We start from the raw sequence: 23,278 nt of genomic DNA on the forward strand, positions 1-23,278 counted from the left end.
GAGCAAGAATCTGTCTCAAAAAAAAAAAAAAAAAATTCACCTTGATAATGGATCTTATGAAGCTAATCCATAGAAAATTCAAAAGCTGTATAAACTATGTTCACCATCCACAAAGTCCTTATAATCTAGCTGGGAAGAAAGAAAGATATCACTTGAACCATCTCCCATCTAAACCTCCTGGTAAAGGCCTTAGCGAGCTGTGATCACACCACTGCACTCCAGCCTGGACAACAGAGCAAGATCCTGTCTCAAAAAAGTAAAATAATATAAAATAAAATAATAGGCCGGGCATAGTGGCTCACGCCTGTAATCTCAGCACTTTGGGAGGCCGAGGTGGGCCCATGTGACCAACATGGTGCAACCCTGTCTCTACTAAAATACATAATTTGCTGAGCGTGGTGGTAGACACCTGTAATCCCAGCTACTCGGGAGTCTGAGGCAGGAAAATCGCTTGAACCCAGGAGGTGGAGGTTGCAGTGAGCTGAGGTTGCGCCACTGCACTCCTCCAGCCTGGGTGACAGAGCCAGACTCTGTCTCAAAATAAATAAATAATAAAATAATAAAATGCAAAAGCAGTTATGACCATCTCTGTGATTCCTTACAGCTTTAATCTTCTATAAGTCTCTACTTAAAAGAGAAAAATATGCATATAAAAGCTTACCTAGCTACTCAAGCTACATCCTTACAAGATTTCTCTCTCGAACAAAACAATAAATTATCACGTGTCTTGTAAATAACAACTCATCTGACAAACTGAGGCTGGAAACAATGCATGCTAAGCTGAGAAGGAAAGAATGAGGCTTTCATTGATTTCTCTCCCTCTGTTACCTGCAATATCTCTGAGCCTGGGGCCAAATGAAATCTCTTGGCTGGGCACGGTGGCCTGCATTCCCAGCACTTTGGGAGGCCAAGGTGGGTGGATCATCTGAGGCCAAGAGTTCAAGACCAGCCTGGCCAATATGATGAAACCCCGTCTCTACTAAAAATACCAAAATTAGCCAAGTGTGGTGGTGGCATGCCTGTAGTCCCAGCTACTCGGGAGGCTGAGGCAGGAGAATCACTTGAACCCAGGAGGCGGAGATAGCAGTGAGCCAAGATCGTGTCACTGCACTCCAGCCTGGGTGACTGCATCACTAGCTACCACTAAGCCAACTGGAGTTAGGTTGTGCAGAGACCTTCTCCCATGGCCTGGCTCCAAAGAGAGAACTGGTTTAGGCAGATCCCCTGGCATGGCTTGTCAGGTTGAAAGCAACGGTAAACTCCTGACTGCTGTTAATGAGTACCTGTCGTATGACTCACCGGGGATCTCGCTCTCGTGAGGGGTGGAGGGCACACCACCTGTGGCGATCAGGATGTGAGGGGCGGTGTACTTTTTCCCACTGACCTCTATCGTGGGCTTGGGATCACTCGTGAATGCTGCATGGCCACGGATGATTTCTATATGGGACTAGAGAAGGAACCACGACATTAGCCTGTTCTTAGAATAAAAACAAAGACACCTGCTGCAACTTATCAGAACTTTCATTTCTCTACTGAACATTTTGATTCTTGGTTTGCTGATGCCAACACAATTCTCCATTTTTCAAGTTTCTGTAGAACTTCTAACTGCCAACCTATACTTAGGAAAGGGGTTGCCATTAGATGCCGGAAGTATACAGTAAGATGAAATAGGCTGGGCACAGTGGCTTACACCTGTAATCCTAGCACTTTGGGAGGCAGAGATGGGTGGATAGCTTGAGCTCAGGAGTTCGAGACCAGCCTGGGAAACATGTCAAAACCCAGTCTCTACTAAAAATACAAAAATTAGTCACGCATGGTGCTGCACACCTGTAGTCCCAGCTCTTTGAGGGGCTGAGGCAGGAGGATTGCTTGAATCTGGGAGGTTGAGGCTGCAGTGAGCTGAGATGGCGCCACTGCACTCCAGCCTGGATGACAAAGTGAGGGGGAGGAGAAGGAAGAAGGAGAAGGAAGGGGGGAAGAGCAGGAGGGGAAAGAATAAGGAGGAGGAGGAGGAGAAGAGGGAGGAGGAGGAGGAAGAAGGAAGAAAGAAGTTAGAAGAAAGAAGGAAGGAAAGAAGAAAGAAGGAAGAAGGAGGAAAAAGAAGAAGAAGAAATAAAAGTGCTACCTTGGGCCAAAACCCAGAGACAAAAAAGTATATGCAAGGCACCCCCATAAGAAAGATGACATCTTTGCCCCCAAGAATTGAGGGCGAAAGTTCCTTATGTGCAATGTAAACACATTACAGAATGGTGTGTCTGGGCTGGGCGTGGTGGCTCACATCTGTAATTCCGGCACTTTGGGAGGCCGAGGCAGGCAGATCAACTGAGGTCAGGAGTTCGAGACCAGCCTGACCAACATGGAGAAACCCCGTCTCTACTAAAAATATAAAAATTAGCCAGAAGCGGTGGCAGGCACCTGTAATCCCAGCTGCTCAGGAGGCTGAGGCACGAGAATCCCTCGAACCTGGGAGGCAGAGGTTGCAGTGAGCCGAGATTGCACCACTGCACTCCACCCTGGGCGACAGAGACAAGACTCTCTCAAAAAGACTGGTGTGTCTGGAGGAGAGGCAGAAGGCTAAGAAAGACAACAGGATAAAGCTGAAATGAACAGAGGCAAGAGCAAGAGAGGAATACTCTGGCCAAAGGAGGGAAACGCAATGCTTGTGCTTTCGTAAAATGGGAAGAACACCACAAAAGTACATGACACTGAAGTTCGACCTTGGAGACGGTGAGAACTCAGACTCCTACTTTTGGATTTGCTCTTACTGGAATCCTCTGCACCGAGGCCTTCACTTAGGGGCTGCTGGCACGCTTCTGCCAGCCATGATACATGCAGGGGCATGCAAATGTGGTCAACTTACAAGAATAATGGAACCATGTAAGCATGATTACAAAGTGGAATACTTTAACATATTGGAACATGCTCGATTCTGAATTGAGTTATCTTCTTCTTTCCCTGCACCCTCCAGGCCTGTTCCTGCAGGTGCCAGGCTTAATCAAGCTGAATCAAGGTCAAAGACAAAACCCACAGGCCTCCAGAACACCATTCCCTCAGGTCATAATGACTTCCTCTGCAATGCAAGACAAAAAGGAGTGTGGCTCGCGTGGCGATAGGACAGACACTAGTTCAGAGGAGGAAGCAGTGAGATTTTTACTTTCATTTTCTAGGATATTAGGTAGAAAGTTTCCTTTGCAATATAGAATTTCTGAGTCAACTATAAGTAATTCCTTCCCCATAAGATCACCATAAGCTATAGTACACACTAAGATTTCTAAGTATTACAAAATGCTGGTTCCTGAATAATTTTCCTACCTCTTTTGCAAAAGTACTTCAGTCAGCTCCATTAAAAAAAAAAAAAAAAGGCCAGATGCAGTGGTTTATGCCTATAATTCCCATATTTTGGGAGGACAAGGCAGAAGGGTTGCTTGAGGCCAGGAGTTCAAGATCAGTGTGGGCAACATAGCCAGACCTCATCTCTACAAAAAAAAATTTTTTTTTTTTTTTGAGACAGAGTCTTGCACTTTCGCCCAGGCTGGAGTGCAGTGGCGTGATCTGAGCTCACTGCAAGCTCCTCCTCCAGGGTTCACGCCATTCTCCTGCTTCAGCCTTCTGAGCAGCTGGGACTACAGTCGCCCACCACCACACCCAGCCAATTTTTGTATTTTTAGTACAGCTGGGGTTTCACCGTGTTAGCCAGGATGGTCTCAATCTCCTGAGCTCATGATCTGCTCGCCTCGGCCTCCCAAAGTACTGGGATTACAGGTGTGAGCCACCGCGCCCGGCCTCTACAAAAAATTTTTAAAAGTAGTAGGGTGTGGTGGGACAGTGCTTATAGTCCAAGCTACTCAGGGGGCTGAGGTGGGAGGATTGCTTGAGCCTGGGAAGTTAAGGCTGCAGTGAGCTGTGATCCCGCCAGTGCCCTCCAGTCTGCTCAAGACAGTGAGATCCTGACTTCAAAAAAATAAAAAAAATTAAAAACTTGGTGTGTTTTAGTACTGCCAGTGTTACTCTATACTCAGCCTTAAAATCTCCTGTGCTTAAGGACTGCAGGCCTTTAAATATTTTTCCCCCTGGATTGTGGATTAAGGTTGGAAAATTCACCCTCCAAAAAATAAACCCAATGAATAAGAATATAAAACTGTATACAGTTAGCTATCTATGAAGTAACTTGTCCTAAAAATTGGTTTATAAATATGCTGCTACTGAGATCACAGTGGCCTAATTATCATCAAGAATCTACTGATCTAAGCCAGGTGCAGTGGCTGATGCCTGTAATCCCAGCATGTTGGAAGGCCGAGGCAGGAGGATCACTTGAGCCTGGGAGGTCGAGGCTGTAGTAAGCTGAGATCATGCCACTGCACTTCAGCCTGGGTGACAGAGTAAGACCCTTTCCAAAAAAAAAAAAAGAAAAGAAAAGTTACTGATCTAAATATAACCTAAGAGGGCCAGGAGTGGTTGTTCACCCCTGTAATCCCAGCACTTTGGGAGGCTGAGGCAGGCGGATCACTCGAGGCTAGGAGTTCGAGACCAGTCTGGCCAACATGGTGAAACCCTATCTCTACTAAAAATACAAAAAAAATTAGGCAAGTGTGGGGGCACGCGCCTGTAGTCCCAGCTACTCGGGAGGCTGAGGCACAAGAATTGCTTGAACCTGGGAGGCAGAGGTCGCAGTGAGCCGAGATCACATCACTGCATTCCAGCCTGGGCGACAGAGCAAGATTCTGTTTCACAGATAAACAAACCAACCAACCAACCCTGAGAAATCTTAGAAACAGCAAAGTGAGACCACAAAGACAAATGAAGGGTGGCGGGAAGATATTGTCAAGGAAAAGGAGAGTTAAGTGATGCACAGGTTGTGAATGTCACCTACATGGTCCTGGTGGGAAAGGTGTGACATCCCAGCACTATGGGGGAAAAGCATCAGGATAGTGAAGGATGACATACAGTTGCTGGAGGCAAACACACCTCTGCCCAGTTTTCTTGATCAGATGTCATTCATAAAAACAACCTTCTGAATCCTAATTTGGTCTCTTAAGGAGGTCTTACTCTAGGCTAATAAACAACGGTAGGTTTGGCCAGGTGCAGTAGCTCACGCTTATAATCTCAGCACTTTGGGAGGCCTAGGAGGGCAAATCACTTGAGGTCAGGAGTTCGAGACCCCTGGCCAACATGGTGAAATCCCATTTCTACTAAAAATACAAAAATTACCCAGGCGTGGTGGTGCACGCCTGTAATCCCAGCTACTTGGGAGGCTGAGGCAGGAGAATTGCTTGAACCTGGTAGGAGGCAGAGGTTGCACTGAGCTGAGATTGTGCTCTTGCATTCCAGCCTGGGTGAATAGAGAAACTCTGTCTCAACAAACAAACAAACAAACACACAATGGCAGGTTTTCAGCTAGATGGCACTCCTCATTTTAATTAATAAACTGGTATACTGGTGCACAAAGTCTCTCATATATGACTTTTGAATCTAATTGCCAGGCCAGACCTACTCAAGATGCAGCCATTAGGTGAGGCCTGGTCTGCCAGCTCTGGCACACGCCACCCTCTCTCTGCAGAAGAGAATGGCCATCTAGGTCAGAGGCTTCTGCTCTGACAGGTCAATTTCAAGAATAGAAAAAGTAAGAGGCCTGGCACAGTGGCTCATCTCTATAATCCCAACACTTTGGGAGGCTAAGGCAGGAGTTTAAAGACCAGCCTAGGCAACACAGTGAGAAATCTCAATAAAATATTTTAAAAATTAGCCAGGTGTGGTGGTGCGTGCCTATAGTCCTAGTTACTAAGGAGACTGAGGTGGGAGGACTGCTTGAGCCCAGGACTTGGAGGCTACAGTGAGCACCATCGTACTCCAGCCTGGCAACAGATAGAGACCTGGTTGTTAAAAATAAAATAGGGCTGGGCGCGGTGGCTGATGCCTGTAATCTCAGCACTTTGAGAGGACAAGGTGGGCAGATGACCTGAGGTCGGGAGTTCGAGACCAGCCTGGCCAACATGGTGAAACTCTGTCTCTACTAAAAAATACAAAAATTAACTGGGCATGGTGGCACATGCCTGTAGTCCCAGCTACACAGGAGGCTGAGGCAGGAGAATTGCTTGAACTCAGGAGGTGGAGGTTGCAGTGAGCTGAAATCGCACCACTGCACTCCAGCCTGGGCGACAGAGCGAGACTCTGTCTCCAAACACAGTAATAATAAAAATAAATAAATAAATAGGGCTACAGTCTGGCAAGATTTAGCTGAGTACTCAAGAAGGGAACAGCTCCTTCTCAAAGTTAAAAACCCAGCATACACACCTTGGTTAGATTGTTTTGATAGATGGTATTCAGGCGGCTCACATAGGCGTCCCTCTTTTCCTTAATAACACTGCAATGAAACCCAAGTCAGTATTCAGAAACAGGATCTTCCCCTTCCAGTTAGTAACTAAGGCATCTGTCCCTGAACACTCTGAGCAGAGAATCACTGACTGCCAACAGGAACCGCAGCGAGTGAATGTCTCCGAAGACAGTCATCCCTTCCCTGTGTCATTCTGCTGCCCCATTTGTTAAAAGCCTCTGTGCCACTCAGTGGAGAATGCACTCAGTTGGCATCGTCTTTCTGCATAGAAGACAAGGAGAAATGCTTTGGCACAGTGCCTAGAACATGGTGTGCATAGGACGTGGCGGGCACTTAATAAATACTTGTTAAATAAATTTGCTAAATTTCTTCAAAACTGTTATGGCTTCAAAGGATTTGCAGCAGTTCCTTAAATAGTTAAACACGAAACTGCCATATGACCTGGCAATTCCACTTCTAAGTACAGACCCAAAAGAAACTGGAAGCAGAGACCTGAACAGATACCTGTATACGAATGTTCATAGCAGCATTGTTCACAATAACCAAAAGGTAAAAACAGGCCAGGCGCAGTGGCTCACGCCTGTAATCCCAGCACTTTGGGAGGCCAAGGTGGGCGGATCATGAGTTCAGGAGATCGAGACCATCCTGGCTAACACGGTGAAACCTTGTCTCTACTAAAAAAAAATACAAAAAATTAGCCGGGCGTGGTGGCAGGCGCCTGTAGTCCCAGCTACTCAGGAGGCTGAGGCAGGAGAATGGCATGAACCCGGAAGGCGGAGCTTGCAGTGAGCCACGATTGCGCCACTGCACTCCAGCCTGGGTGACAGAGCAGGACTCCGTCTCAAAAAAAAAAAAGGTAAAAACAACCCCAAAATTCACTAACGAATGAATGGATAAACAAAATGTGGTTTTATCCATATGATGAAATCTTATTCTGCCTTTAAAAGGAATGAAGGCTGGGCATAGTGGCTCACACTTGTAATCCCAGCACATTGGGAGGCTGAGGCGGGAGGATCACTTCAGCTCAGGAGTTCAAGATTAGCTTGGGCACCACAGTGAGACCTCATCTCTACTAAAAATAAAAATAAAAAAATATAGGCAGGCATGGTGGCACATGCCTGTAGTCCCAGCTACTCAGGAGGCTGAGGTGGGAGGATAGCTTGAGCCCAGGAGCTCAAGATTGCAGTGAGCTATGATTGCACCACAGCACTCCAGCGTAGGCAACAGAGCAAGACCCTGTCTTAACCAAAAAAAAAAAAAAAAAAAAAAAAGGAATGAAGTTCTGATACATACTACAACATGGACAAACCGTGAAAACAAAATACACTAGACATAAAGGAACAAATATTGCATGATTCCACTTATATGGGTTCCCTGGAATTGGCAAATTCATAGAGACAGAAAGCAGAATAGAGGTTCCCAGGGGCCAGGGAGAGAAGAGAATGAGGAGTTATTGTTTAATGGAATAGAGTTTCTGTTTGGGATGGCAGAAAAGTTCTGGAAGTGGTAATAGTGGTGATGACTGTACAACATTGTGAATGCGCTTAATGGCACTCAATTGTATACTTAAAAATGGCTAAATTGTAAATCTCATATTGTGAATATTTACCACAATTCCTCCTCCATCCCTACAAAAGTTTATGGCTCACTTAGTTATGAAAGAAAAATATCTATACTTGGAAACTGAACCCTCTGAGTGTTGACACTTACCGCCAATCGAATTTACCCTCACAACTTGTAAAGCCATAATCAGCATGATCGTGCATGAATTCAGAGTGGACAGCTGTGTTCCACATTACCTGTATAAAAAGAAAAAAAAAAAAGGATCCAAAACAGCAGTAAATCAGTCCTGAGGGAAAAAAGGAATCATGAATGAATGGTAACTAGGTAACAGCAGATAAAAATAGTGCCCTTTAAATTAAAAACAAACCTGGCTGGGTGCGGTGGCTCACACCTATAATCCCAGCACTTTAGGAGGCCGAGGCAGGTGGATTACTTGAGGTCAAGAGTTCAGGACCAGCCTGGCCAACATGACAAAACCCCATCTCTATTAAAAATACAAAAATTAGCTGGGCATGGTGGCACACACCTGTAGTCCTAGCTACTTGGGAGGCTGAGACAGGAGAATCACTTGAACCCCAAGGGCAGAGGTTGTAGTGAGCCAAGATCACACCACTGCACTACAGCCTGAGTGACAGAGAGAGACTGTCTCAAAAAATAAAATAATAATAATAAAATCTACTATACCTTGCTAACTTAAAACATTTTTTTAAAGCGATAAGGGGAAAGATATTAAAAACAGACTAAAAAGAAACAAAAACAAGGCCGGGCGCAATGGCTCATGCCTATAATCCCAGCACTTTGGAAGGCCGAGGGAGGTGGATCACTTGAAGTTAGGAGTTCGAGACCATCCTGGCCAACATGGTGAAATCCCATTTCTAATAAAAATACAAAAAAAAAATTAGCCGGGCATAGTGGTGCATGCCTGTAGTCCCAGCTACTTGTGCTGAGGCAGGAGAAACACTTGAACCTGGCAGGTGGAGATTACAGTGAGCTGAAATCACACCACTGCATTCCAGCCTGGGCAAGAGTGAGACTCTGTCTCAAAAAAAAAAAAAAAAAAAAAAAGAAACAAAAACATATATAAATGAACATACATAAATGTCTACCACATGTGATCAGAAGGAATAAGTAAATATGAGAATAAAACATTACAAAGTCAGTTTACTGTGCAGTATTAGCCCAGTGGTATATTTAAAAAAAAATAAACTTGCACCAGTCAACACGAAATTTACTACCATAACTGGTTTAAACTACATAAAACCACCTTATAATTAATTTATATAATTCATACAGTCATAATTGCATGGCTCCAAGTAGAACAGATTCCAAAAAGTATGACTAATAGGGAAGGAAATAGTTGAGGGAAAATGTCCCAAAGAAAAAAAGTCTTCCTAAGACAGAAAGAAAAACACCTACCTATACCAGGGAATAGATTTCAAAAAAGCTTTTTGGAATTCAACTCAGGTATGCATCACTGATGAGATTAGGAGATTTGCTTACATAATACCAAAAAGATGACAAGTTAAAATGGAATGTCATTAATAAAGGTGGTAAGCTTGAGATTACAACCTATGTCGAAAGTACATTCAAATGAGTGGTAAAATTCTTTGCAAGTATAAGCAAGAGGCAGCTTTAGAAAGAAGAGCTGCTGTTTTTTCCTCTTTGTCAAGGGTAAAAAAATGAATTCATTCAATGTGACCTGCACCACAGATATTAATACCAAAAAAATGGCCGGGCGCGGTGGCTCACGCTTGTAATCCCAGCACTTTGGGAGGCCGAGGCGGGCGGATCACGAGGTCAGGAGATCGAGACCACAGTGAAACCCCGTCTCTACTAAAAATACAAAAAAATTAGCTGGGCGTGGTGGCGGGCGCCTGTAGTCCCAGCTACTCGGAGAGGCTGAGGCAGGAGAATGGCGTGAACCCGGGAGGCAGAGCTTCAGTTGACCCAGATTGCGCCACTGCACTCCAGCCTGGGTGACAGAGCGAGACTCCGTCAAAAAAAAAAAAAAAAAAAAAATACCAAAAAAATCACTAACGTGATACAGAAAATCCATGAACCCACAGAACTTAAGAAGATTCCATTCAACAGTTTGGTTTGCTGGCTGGGTCTTTTTGCTGAGAAAAAACTATCCTGCGGTGTAGATGACCAAACTAAATTACTAGGCCTTGGCTGGGGTCAGTGGCTCATGCCTATAATCCCAGCACTTTAGGAGGCCGAGGTGGGCAGATCACCTGAGGTCAGGAGTTCGAGACCAGCCTGGCCAACACGGTGAAACCCCATCTCTACTAAAAACACAAAAATCAGCCGAGTGCAGTGGTGTGCGCCTGTCATCCCAGCTACTTGGGAGGCTGAGGCAAGAGAATCATTTGACCCCGGGAGGCAGAGGTTGCGGTGGGCCAAGATCGCTCCACTGTACTCTAGCCTGGGCGACAAGAGCGAAACTCCGTCTCAAAAAAATAATAATAATAAAAATTAAAAATGATTAAAAATAAATAAAAAAATTTAAAAAACACAAATCAAACAAAAATAATCCTATTGCTTAAGCCACTTTTAGTAGGGTCTAGGGGCTTTTTTTGCAGAAAGAATTTTAACTGATCTATTTGGAAACATTCTTATTTTGATTATGATTTACCAAATAGAAAAAGGATTGTAAAGGGAAAGAGAAATAAAAATTCTACCTTTTTGGGTACACATCCAACATTCACCTGGGAAAAAAATAAGAGACTTTAAGAATATTGAATTCAAACCATCAAACAAAATCTGCAAGAAATGCATGCTAAGCACCAAGCGAGGAGGCTTCCTTGGGTTCCAAGTCACAGTGAATTAAATTCTAGTTACTTTGTTAAAAAAAGATAAGAACATTATTTTCCTTCTGTGATGAGGGAGAGAAGTTCATTCATCAGCATTTTCCTCGGACGGAGAAAGAACAATCAGCCCATTTGAGCAGTTGTCTAAGAGGACTTCTCGGGAAAGTACTGCAGAATACATGGATAAACACCCAAGATGGGCCAGGCTTGGTAGTTCACACCTGTAATTCCAGCACTTTGGGAGTTGAGGCAGCTGGATTGCTTAAGCCCATGAATTTGAGACCAGCCTGGGCAACAAGCGAGACCATGTCTCTACAAAAAAAAATTAGCTGGGTGTGGTGGTGCACGCCTGTGGTCCCAGCTACTCAGGAGGCTGAGGTGGGAGGACCCTTTGAGCCTGGGAGGGCAAGGCTGCAGTGAGCCATGATCATGATCACGCCACTGCACTCCAGCCTGGGTGACATTGCAAGACTCTGCCTCAAAAAAGAAACACACACACAAAGAAAGGCTGAACATTGAGATACTGGTGAATACTCACCAAAAGCACAAAAATTTAAAGTACATGGCATGGAACTTAGGATATTGATTAACCATTAGTAAAGAAACTTGAGAAAACCTAAGTAAATATTAGAACTCATAAAATTACTTTAATTTATAACTACTAGGCATTTGGCCTAAAGAAGTAACCAAAGATGTAGAAAAGTGAAATGCACAAATGCACAGATTATCATGTTATGTACAAATACATATTTGGTTACAATCATTTCCATTTCACTATTAGTTAATATATAGAAAAATACTTATGGAATAAAAGTAGAAAAAGCAAGACTCAGAAAACTACTTTTTTTTTTTTTTTTGAGACAGAGTCTCGCTTTGTTGCCCAGGCTGGAATGCAATGGTGCAATCACAGCTCACTGCACACTCCACCTCCCAGATTCAAGCGATTTTCCTGCCGCAGCCTCCTGAATAGCTGGGACTGTAGGTGTGCACCACCACACCCACCTAATTTTTGTATTTTCAGTAGAGATGGGGTTTTGCCATGTTGGCCATGCTGGTCTCGAACTACTGACCTCAGGTGATCCACCTGCCTCAGCCTCCCAAAGTGCTGGGATTACAGGCGTGAGCCACTGCGCCCAGCCAGAGAACTACATTATTTTGTTTGGTTGGTTTTTTTTTTGAGACCAAGTCTCACTATATTGCACAGGCTGGAGTACAGTGGCGAGATCTCAGCTCACTGCAACCTCTGCCTCCCAGGTTCAAGCAATTCTCATGCCTCAGCCTCCCGAGTAGCTGGGATTACAGGCGCCTGCCATCCTGCCTGGCTAATTTTTGTATTTTTAATAGAGATGGGGTTTTGCCTTGTTGGCCAGGCTGGTCTCGAACTCATGACCTCAAGTGATCCACACACCTTGGCCTCCCAAAATGCTGGGATTATAGGCATGAGCCACCACACTTGGACTGTATATGCTTTTGGAAAACAGTTTAATGATCACTCACCAAAATCCACAGGAGAATCTTAAATGTTTGCAAGCAGCAATTATTCCACTATTCCTGCCAGCACCGCTTCCTTCATGGTAGAGTATCACAAGTAAAAGTTTCTGGTTGTTTCATCTACTTAAGACCAGATGTAAGAAACAACCTAAGTCTTCGCAACTTTAGGCTTCAATGTGAAATCACTAAAGCTCTCGGCTCTTTAGGAGGCTGAGGCAGGAGGACTGCTTGAAGCCAGGAGTTCATGACCAGCCTGGGCAACAAAGCAAGACCCCATCTCCATAAAAAATAAAAATAAGTTAGCCAGACACAGTAGTGTGTGCTTGTAGTCCTAGCTACTCAGGAGACTGAGGTGGGAGGGTCACTTAAGCCCAGGAGTTCAAGGCTGCAGTCATGCTGCTGCACTCCAGCCTGGGTGACAGAGCAAGACCCTATCTCAAAAAAACAAACAAACAAACAAACAAACAAAAAAAAACCAAAAACAAAACAAAACAAAACAAACAAACAAAAAAAAACTTTTTTGGAAAGGTTTTCTCTATGAAAGCAGTTCCCCTGTCCAGAAGATGCTTACAGCCCACACATCTTTTTCCAACTGGCCAAGACAGTTAAAAACTTCAAAATGCCCCAAGAGGTCCCAAAATTTAGTCAAGGCAAGTATCAAATAGGCTACACACTTTCCAGGTATGACAAATATCAGAGTTTTGAGAAAGCCATTAAAATCATCATGGAATCCTTGGAGGACTGAGATACTAAAGCACCAGTGCAGACAGTCTTATAGGAAGTCTGGAACCAATACTTCTTCTGTCAGTAATAGGCTTTTCTATACTTCAGTCTAGACGATGATTTTTTTGTGCTTTGAGTTAGGGATCTGCCCTTTTGACTTTAACCTTCTAACAGCTTCCCTCATATGTTTGGGTTGTAGTGGTGGCATTTCTCCCCACTTCTGACATGCATCCCAGTGCTTCTTCTACCACCTCCCAGATAAAAACCTTGGAAGTACCAGACACAGCAATAACAACATTCTGAGACATAGAGGTGCCACTGATGGGCTGGATCAGTGCTTTTGATGGGTGCCTTAGGGAAAGCTGAGCGGCAATACATTTCATAATGGTTCAGCTGCTCCTCAGAAAAAGAAGAAACCGCCGGGCACAGTGGCTCGTGCCTGTAATCCCAACACTTTGGGAGGCCGAGGTGGGCAGATCACAAGGTCAGGAGTTCGAGGCCAGCCTGGCCAATATGGTGAAACCCCGTCTCTACTAAAAATACAAAAATTAGCCGGGCATGGTGGCATGCGCCTGTAATCCCAGCTACTCAGGAGGCTGAGGCAGGAGAATCGCTTGAACCCAGGAAGCAGAGGTTGCAGTGAGCCGAGATCGTGCCACTGCACTCCAGCCTGGGTGACAGAGCGAGACTCCATCTCAAAAGAAAAGAAAAAGAAGAAACCAGGATTTGCATCTTCTGAATCTCATCTTCATCTACTTTCTTTTCTTTGGTATCTATTTTCAGTTTTTTTGGCCGCAGGAGTAAATAATGACCAGCCTTCCCTTTCAACTGTTGTTAAATCTGAGACATCCTGACTCTTGAGCTCGCTTTCCTCTGCTGCAGCTTCTTTCAAATCGCATCTGCATCTCCATCAGTTTCCGCCAGGATTCCATCCATGTCGGTAGCCCCCAGGTCCCCAGGAGCAGTGGCTGTCTCATCCGACTCCCCTGTCTCTCCACCTTTGTCGGTGGACAACTTACGGGCATTGTCCATCACTGATAGGACTGGAGGGGAGAGGAGATAGCAGCGCTGTCGGAGGCAGGAGCTCGAAACTCCGAGCTCCACAAACTCTATATGCTTTTTATAATGGGAAATAGTCATTTGTTACTTGTGTAATTTTTTTAGATATTTATAAACCAGAATAACCAAAAATGCACTAAAATGATTTAATTTGGGAAGTGGAATTTTGGTGATTCTTCAATCCCTCATCTATAATACAATTATTCTTTTATATTAAAACGAATGCTTTCTAGACATAATTTATACTAGGGGCTTGTAGCTCTGCTGATCATGACCATAGGAAACGAGATTGGCTTTCTGTTTGCCCCAGTAATACCAGCCTAGCTCTCATAATAGAATGCTTTCTGGGTATCCTTCTATGGTGGATCCTGAACCACATACATACTAGCCAAGGCACTTCATACAAAAAGCTAAATTCAAAGAAACCTGCCCAAATCTCATGAAGATCGCTAATGTTTGAAACAGATGGCCTTCCTGAACGGTAATCTTCTATTCCTTTAGTTGTTTCAAATTCTAACAGCATACCTGCTACAATTTCATTATAATCCTATTATTTGCTATTATCCTGCACTCAGTTATTATAAAGGAATGAGTGATGGCTGGGTGCGGTGGCTCACGCCTGTAATCCCAGCACTTTGGGAGGTCGAGGCGGGCGGATCACTTGAGGTCAGGAGTTCGAAACCAGCCTGGGCAACATGGTGAAACCCCATCTCTACTAAAAATACAAAAATTAGCCAGGTGTGGTGGTGCACATCTATAGTCCCAGCTACTTGGGAGGCTGAGGCAGGAGAATCGCTTGAACCTGGGGGGCGGAGGTTGCAGTGAGCTGAGATCCACCACTGCACTCCAGCCTGGGCGGCAGAGCAAGACTCTGTCTCAAAAAATAAAAGAATGAGTTATGTTTCTATATTTCTATGTAGTCTCAAGTTATCCGTTACATGGGATTTTTTTTTTTTTTTCCTGGAAAGAGGTCATATACTGTCAAGCTTTGGACTCAGATTTTTTTTAACACAATTATGCTACAATAAGAATACTAAAGGCAACAGAAACAGGAACTCATGGGATTGAGAAAAGGGTACAGAATTCAAGCATCATAAAAGAATCAACACCTACAACAACATGGCAAGCCCACTATTCAGAAAGTACTTCATGCTAAAAATTAGAATAATTTATGGGCTGGGCGTGGTGGCTCATGCCTGTAATCCCCATGCTTTGGGAGGCCGAAAAGAAAGATGATTGCTTGATCCCAGGAGTTAGGGACCAGCCTGGGCAACATAGTGAGACCCTGAGACCCCATCTCTGCAAAAAAATAAAAAATAAAAAATTAGCTGGGCTTGGTGGTGCATGCCTGTAGTGCCAGCTATTCAGGAGGCTGAGGCAGGAGGATCTCTTGAGCCCAGGAGTTGAAGGCTACAATAAGCTCTGATCATACCACTGCACTCCAGCCTAGGTAACAGAGCCAGACCCTACCTCTAAAAATAAATAATAATAATAATAAATGTATGGCTTTCTATCTCGAGTGCCCTTTCATCTGGCCAAGCTGAGGATATGCTATTTCTCAGCCCCCAAGTATCTGACAACATTACTAGGATAAATAGAATAAGCCATTTCTGAGAAAGGAGGACGGACGGCAGGGGTTTCTTAATGGTAAGAGCAGAAAAAGGAGGTCGAAACTCTGTGGGAAGACCAATGCTAGCCCCATAATGGGAATGATTTTCTCATCCAACCTGCCTTTTCCAGTTATTTGGCAGGCAACGTGCTTCCCGGTGCCTTCCAACCACACCTTTATAGCCTGCAGTTCACCATTTAAGTTCACTAAGTGGCTTCAACTAGGACAGACTCCAAAAGCAATTTTCCCAAAGGTAGAGATGATTTGTCTGCTAAATAAATACTGCTGGTCTTCCAGTCACTGTTTCTGGCTTCCCAAGAATCATTAAAAGCAATCCAAGGGTGTCATAAAGCACTCAATATTCTAAACTACTCTCACATACCATCAGTTTGTTCCTCATGTATATTTGAAGCTACTTTAAAGTTACTTAAGCCTTCAAGTTTTTAAAAAATATGTTTTTAAAGTTTTTAAAAAATATGTTTTTAAAGTTTTTAAAAAATATGTTTAATTTTAAAACATATTCTTTTTTTTGGAATATGTTTCTTCTAAGTGCCAAGGCGGGCTTTCACTGGTGCCTGGGGTCTATAACTCTGGTTTGTTTTTTTAGAAGTTTCTGCCTTTTTCACTTCTACGTCATCTTAGCTTGCAGTCATTCATTCAGAGGTACTGAGTAAGCACCCACTTGTGCCAGGCATTATGCAAGGTAAGGCACTAAATAGATACAGTCCCTGCTCTTGGGGGACTATATCAGTATATTGGCCTACAGTGCCAGCCAGAGAGAGGCTCTGAGCCTATCCAAGATACTGACTCAAGGGGCAGCAGCAGAATCTCCACATTCCCTAAAATTGAAGAGCACTGGGCCAGAAACCAGAGGAAGAGGATGGTGGAAAATTGTGGCCTTGTTGGGCCAGAGAAGCTGCGCCCCAGCACAACACACTTTGAGGCCTGGGGCACTGGTTGAAAGGAAGCCTATACGGCCAGGCGCGGTGGCTCACGCTTGTAATCCCAGCACTTTGGGAGGCTGAGGCGGGCGGATCACGAGGTCAGGAGATCGAGACCATGGTGAAACCCCGTCTCTACTAAAAATACAAAAAATTAGCCGGGCATGGTGGCGGGCGCCTGTAGTCCCAGCTACTCAGAGAGGCTGAGGCAGGAGAATGGCGTGAACCCGGGAGGCGGAGCTTGCAGTGAGCCGAGACTGCACCACTGCACTCCAGCCTGGGCCACAGAGCAAGACTCCGTCTCAAAAAAAAAAAAAAAAAAAAGAAAGGAAGCCTATGACTCTGAAATACCACTGGCCTATTTTGCCAGCTCCTGTGAACAGGCCTCCAGGGATTTCCACTGCTTTTAGAGACCTATTTACATGCCAGCAACATAACATGACTTCAGCGCCTCTGACTTGGAAGGAACAAAAAGCACATTTAGGCTGGGAGTGGCGGCTCATGCCTATAATCCCAGCACTTTGGGAGGCCAAGGCAGGTGGATCGCTTGAGGCCAGGAGTTCAAGATGAGCCTGGGCAACATGGTCAAACACTGTCTGTAGAAAAAATACAAAAATTAGCCAGGTGTGATAGTGTAAGCCTGTAGCCCCAGCTACTGGGGAGGCTGAGGCAGGAGAATCACTTGAGCTTGGGAGGTCAAGGCTACAGTGAGCTGAGATAGCACCACTGTACTCCAGCTTGGGCAACAGAGTGAGACCCTATCTCAAAAAATACACATACACTTAGTTCCACTGAGAGCTGGGGAGGCCAGGGGTGAAAAGCTGGCATGGTCTCGCTCACCCATCCCCTCTGCTGCTCCCTTCTCTTTCCCCCATATATATATATTTTTTTCAATTTCTTACAAATTAGAGATGGAGGCTGGGCATGGTGGCTTATGCCTGTAATCTCAGCACTTCGGGAGGCCGAGGCGGGCAGATCACCTGAGGTCGGGAGTTCAAGACCAGCCTGACTAACATGGAGAAACCCTGTTTCTACTAAAAATGCAAAATTAGCTGGGCGTGGTGGCGCGTGCCTATAATCCCAGCTACTTGGGAGGCTGAGGCAGGAGAATCGCTTGAACCCAGGAGGTGGAGGTTGCCGTGAGCGGAGATCGCGCCATTGCACTCCAGCCTGGGCAACAAGAGCGAAACTCCATCTCAAAAGAAAAAGGAAACAAACAAACAAATTAGAGACAGGGTCTTACTATGTTGTCCAGGCTGGTCTCAAAATGCTGGGCTGAAGCAATCCTCTCACCTTAGCCTCCCAAAAGTTGGAATTACAAGCATGAGCCACCGCACTCGGCCTTCTTTCCCCTTTCTCTAGCTCAGGGGTCCCTGACCCCCAGGTGCCTATTAGGAACCAGGCTGCACAGCAGGAGGTGAGTGGCGGGCAAGTGAGCGAAGCTTCATATGTATTTATAGCTGCTCCCCATCGCTAGCATTACTGCCTGAGCTCCACCCACCTCCTTTCAGATCAGTGGCGGCATTAGATTCTCATAGGAGCATGAACCCTATTGTGAACTGTGTATGCAAGGGATGTAGGTTGCACACTCCTTATGAGAATCTAATTGCTGATGATCTGTCACTGTCTCCCATCACCCCCAGATGGGACCAACTAGTTGCAGGAAAACAAGCTCAGGGCTCCCTCAGAGTCTAGATTATGGTGAGTTGTATAATTATTTCATTATATATTACAACATAATAATAATAGAAATAAAGTGCACAATAAATGTGATGCAGGCTGGGCGTGGTGCCTCAAGCCTGTAATCGCAGCACTTTGGGAGGCCGAGGCGGGCAGATTACCTGAGGTCAGGAGTTCAAGACCAGCCTGGCCAACATGGCGAAACCCTGTCTCTACCAAAAATACAAAAATTAGCCAGGTGTGGTGGTGGGTGCCTGTAATCCCAGTTACTTGGAAGGCTGAGGCAGGAGAATCGCTTGAACCCAGGAGGCAGAGGCTGCAGTGAGCCGAGATCATGCCATTGCACTCCAGCCTGGGCAACAAGAGCGAAATTCCATCTCAAAAAAATATAAATAAATAAATAAATAAATGTGATTCACTTGAATCCTGAATCATCCTGAAACCATCCCCCACTGCTGGTCCGTGGAAAAACTGTCTTCCACAAAACTGGTTCCTGGTGCCAAAAAGGCTGGGGACCACTGCTCTAGCTGACCTGTGCATCAGGTTGTCAGAGGGAGCACAGACCTCAAGTCAGACAGATAGGACTCCCATTTAGTGGCTAGAGGTGGGTGAGTTTCCAAATTTCTCCTAGCTCAGTTAAGGGAATAATGCTTCCATTATGGAGATTGAGCAGGTCAGAGATAAGGTACATAAAGCATCTATTTCTAAGCTATGATAGATGTGATCGTGACTCTGACACCTCTGAATTATTTCTGCGTCTGCTGGCTCCCCACATGCACACAAGGCATAGATTCCCCTAGCTCAGGGGTCCCTGGGGGTCAGGGACCCCTGAGCTAAGGAAAGGCGGAGATAAATTCCCCAGGGGCCTTCCTAAAACACATCAGCTGATCACAAAGGAAGTTTGCCTCCCAGACTGGAGCATTATCCAGATGAGTTCTCAGGGCTCTGGTTACCCAGAGTTGCACATTGCTAAGACCCTAAGCATACAACACTGGCAGATTCCCTGGTTCTCCAGGTGGGCATTAATGAGGGATAAGAAACAAGTTTCTTTTTTTCTGAGACAGAGTCTCGCTCTGTTGCCCAGACTGGAGTGTGCAGTGACACGATCTCAGCTCACTGCAACTTCTGCCTCCCAGTTTCCAGCGATTCTCAGCCTCCTGAGTAGCTGAGATTACAGGCACGCACCACTATGCCCTGCTAAGGTTTTTTTTTGTATTTTTTTTTTTGCTTTGTTTTGTTTCGAGATGGAGTCTCACTCTTGTTGCCCAGGCTTGAGTCCAGTGGTGCAATCTCGGCTCATCACAACCTCTGCCTCCTGAGTTCAAGCAATTCTCTAGCCTCAGCCTCCTGAGTACCTGGGATTACAGGTGCCCACCGCCACGCCCAGCTAATTTTTGAATTTTTTTTTTGAGACGGGGTCTCACTCTCATCAGGCTGAAGTGCAGTGGTGCGATCTCGGCTCACTGCAACCTCCGCCTCCTGGGTTCAAGCAATTCTCCTGCCTCAGCCTCCCGAGTAGCTGGGACTACAGGCGTGTGCTACCACACCTGGATAAATTTTTTTTTTTTTTTTGTATTTTTAGTAGAGGTGGAGTTTCACCGTGTTAGCCAGGATGGTGTCAATCTCCTGACTTCATCATCCACCCACCTCGGCCTCCCAAAGTGCTGGGATTACAGGCGTGAGCCACCGCGCCTGGCCAATTTTTGAATTTTTTTAGGAGAGATGGGGTTTCTCCATGTTGACCAGGCTGGTCTCAAACTCCTGGCCTCAAGTGATCCACCCACCTCGGCCTCCCAAAGTGCTGGGATAACAGGCGTGAGCCACTGCATCCAGCTAAGAAACAAATTTCACAGGCCGTTCAGTAAACACACCATCAAAGAGACTCCCGTAACTCAGCCTCCCTTTCCAAACCGATGATCCATTCCTGAGAGCTTCCTTTTCCAACCAATCTAGTGTTCAGAATCCCAATCAGTGGGCCTGCTGGCATTAGATTACAGTGAGGACAGGGCCCCCCTCCAAGGAGGGACTGAGCAGGTATAGAGTCTGGTGACAACAGGTGGCAAAATTCAGAAGCTTCACCGCTTTTCCTAGGGCCTGCCTCGTTACCTTCAATCCTGCCTAGCCAGGTAGAGACTTCACACTGCCCATGTTGGCAGTAAAACAAGAACTCGGTTAATTTGCAATTGCACCTGCCAAGAACATCATCTGTGTTCAATAGTGAACTTCCGGCTGGGTGTGGTGGCTCACACCGTAATCCCAAAACTTTGGGAGGTGAGGCGGGAGGACTGCTCGAGCCCACGAGTTACAGACCAGCCTGAGAAACATAGTAAGTCCTCGTCTCCACAAATAAAATTAAAAATTGGCCAGGTGTGGTGTTGCACACCTGTAGTCCCAGCTACATGGGAGGCTGAGGTGGGAGGATCGTTTGAGCACAGGAGTTTGAGGCTGCCGTAAGCTATATCCTACCACTGCACTCCAGCCTGGATGACAGAACAAGACCCTGTCTCAAAAAAAAATTGTTAACTTCCTTCCTCTGGTTCCTCCCAACCCCCCCAACACAGACTTGCCTACAGTTTCCTCCCTCTGTTGTCCTTCTTTGTTGCCTAAAATCTAATTCAAGACCAGAATGAGAGAACTACTTAGAAAATAGACGAGTCATAATTTCCAAAGCAAACCACTACCGATTCATCAACTCAATTCTTTCAGCAACTATATACTGACCACTTGGCTATGTGCAAAACACTGTTCTAGGGGCTTGGACTATACTGATGACTTAAACAGATAAAGATCCCCGTCTCTGTTGCATTTCATCAGCTTTATACCAACCATGACTAAATATAATGCTGTCTGGACACGGCCCTGTCCCTGGCACATATTCACTATTCAATATCCATGTCTCCACCTTCAAAGTCTTTTTTTCATTTCAGATGAAGGTTAGTTCAGGGAGGCATCAAGCTTGAGAAAGAGAGAGAGGAAAAAAAAGCAGTCTGTGTAAAGCAGAATCTAAAGCAAGAAAATCAATGGATATATTTACAAGAGATACTAACAAAGGCTGTTTTTGTTCAATTCTTAGCTAAGTAGAACATTAACCTGAACCTTCCAGTCTCAGGAAATCACCAGATTTTTTAAAAGTGTGACTGGGTGCAGTGGCTCACACCTGTAATCCTAGCATTTTGAAGGGTCAAGACTGGAGAATCCTTTGAGCCCAGGAGTTTGAGAGGAGCCTGGACAACACAGCGAGATCCCATCACCACAAATAATAGCCTGTAGTCTCAGCCAGTTGGGAAGCTGAGGCAGGAGGATCACCTGAGCCCAGGATATTGAGGCTGTAGTGAGCCATGATCGTGCCACTGCACTCCAGCATGGGCGACAGAGTGAGACCCTGTCTCAAAAAACAAAAAAAAATTTTAAAAATAAAAATAATTGTTACTCTGGGGCATCCAGGGAGAAGAAGAAAGAGTTTCGTGACAACTCTTCTGGATGTCAGTCCTCACTATTACCTGATACCCACCATCTCCCGTCCCCCAAAAAGAAAAGGACCTAGGACCTCCACATCCTATTAGGCTGGTGCAAAAGTAACTGCAGTAATATTTAATGTTGCAACACCTAGTGAATAGAAGGTAAGGAATTGTCACTGACTGGAAGCCACTTACAAATACCAAAGTGGGCTGGGCATGGTGGCTCAGGCCTGTAATCCCAGCACTTTGGGAGGCCAAGGCGGGCGGATCACTTGAAGTCAGGAGTCTGACCAGCTTGGCCAACATGGCAAAACTCAGTCTCTACTAAAAATACAAAAATTAGCCAGGTGTGGTGGCGGGCACCTGCAATCCCAGCTACTCAGGAGGGTGAGGTAGGAGAATCACTTGAACTCGGGAGGTGGAGGTTGCAGTGAGCCAAGATCGTGCCACTGCACTCCAGCCAGGGTGACAGAGACTTCGTGTCAAGAAAAAAAAAAAAGCCAAAGGGTATCAGTATTTCCGTATCATTCCTTTAGTTTCTCTCTATAAAAAAAGTTCTTGGATTCTCGGACAGACACAGTGGCTCATGTCTATAATCCCAGCACTGTGGGAGGCCGAGGTGGGTGGATCGGTTGAGGTCAGGAGTTCGAGACCAGCCTGGCCAACGTGGTGAAACTTCGTCTCTACCAAAAAAAAAATTAGCTGGGTGTAGTGGCACACGCCTGTAGTCCCAGCTACAGGCTGGGCAGGAGGCTGGGCAGGAGAATCGCTTGAACCCAGGAGGCAGAGGTTGCAGTGAGCCAAGATGGCACCACTGCACTCCAGCCTGGGCGACAGCCAGACTCTGTTTCAAAAAAAAAAAAAAAGCATTCTCTGTGGTTACTTTTCAAAGTATGTTTTACAAAGAAATAGACACCCTGAAGGATTCAGAGGCAGTCTATCTTTTCCTAGCCCTGCAGATTTAGTGGGTTTTGAGGCAGATGGCAAAGCAACAGTATATGAAGACTAGTACAAAAAAAGTAAGCAGTCAACAAGGTAAGTTAAAAGCCAAATTTTTTTTTTTTTTTTTTTGTGAGACGGAGTCTCGCTCTGTCGCCCAGGCTGGAGTGCAGTGGCGCAATCTCGTAAAAGCCAAATTTCAACAATAGCATTTGCTTGCTTTAACTAGCCCCACCCTTTATGGCCACTCCTTTATTTGTCACTTATGAATATGGGTGGGCCCCATTCTATGAAATTCTAAACCCAGGAGACACATTAGCGTAACCTTCTATTTCGGAGGGCTATCTGTCAATATTGCAGGAACTGATGACAGAGTTCCTTTAAACTCACCTCTTTTTAGTAAATTGCATTTAATCATGCATGTTCAGGCCGGGCACGGAAGCTCATGCCTGTAATCCCAGCACTTTGAGAGGCTGAGGTGGGAGGACTGCTTGAGCTCAGGAGTTCGAGACCAGCCTGGCCAACAAAGCAAGACCTTGTCTCTACTAAAAATTTAAAAAATCAGCCAGGGCATGGTGGTGGCCATGTGCCTGTGGTCCTGACTACTGGGAGGCTGAGGTGGGAGGATCACTTGAGCTTGGGAGTTCAAGGTTGCAGTGACCTATGATCATGCC

At 45.4% G+C, this 23,278-nt stretch overlaps 1 protein-coding gene and 1 pseudogene across 2 annotated transcripts in view; both read right to left on the reverse strand.

The window, feature by feature from the left end:
• The window catches only part of GSR (glutathione-disulfide reductase), a 53,413-nt gene that overhangs the window by 24,248 nt on the left and 5,887 nt on the right, over positions 1-23,278 (reverse strand). For both annotated transcript variants that reach the window (XM_032143657.2, XM_032143656.2), the window contains exons 2-5: positions 10,576-10,602; positions 8,042-8,130; positions 6,292-6,361; positions 1,300-1,447 (exon numbers count right to left, since the gene is read on the reverse strand). In XM_032143657.2, coding sequence (XP_031999548.1) covers positions 1,300-1,447; positions 6,292-6,361; positions 8,042-8,130; positions 10,576-10,602 — 334 coding nt within the window. The remainder of the gene's footprint in view (positions 1-1,299; positions 1,448-6,291; positions 6,362-8,041; positions 8,131-10,575; positions 10,603-23,278) is intronic.
• On the reverse strand, positions 13,028-14,159 carry LOC116461760 (transcription initiation factor TFIID subunit 11-like; annotated as a pseudogene).

Source organism: Hylobates moloch, unplaced genomic scaffold (genome assembly GCF_009828535.3).
Source record: "Hylobates moloch isolate HMO894 unplaced genomic scaffold, HMol_V3 SCAFFOLD_22, whole genome shotgun sequence".
NCBI lineage: Eukaryota > Metazoa > Chordata > Mammalia > Primates > Hylobatidae > Hylobates > Hylobates moloch.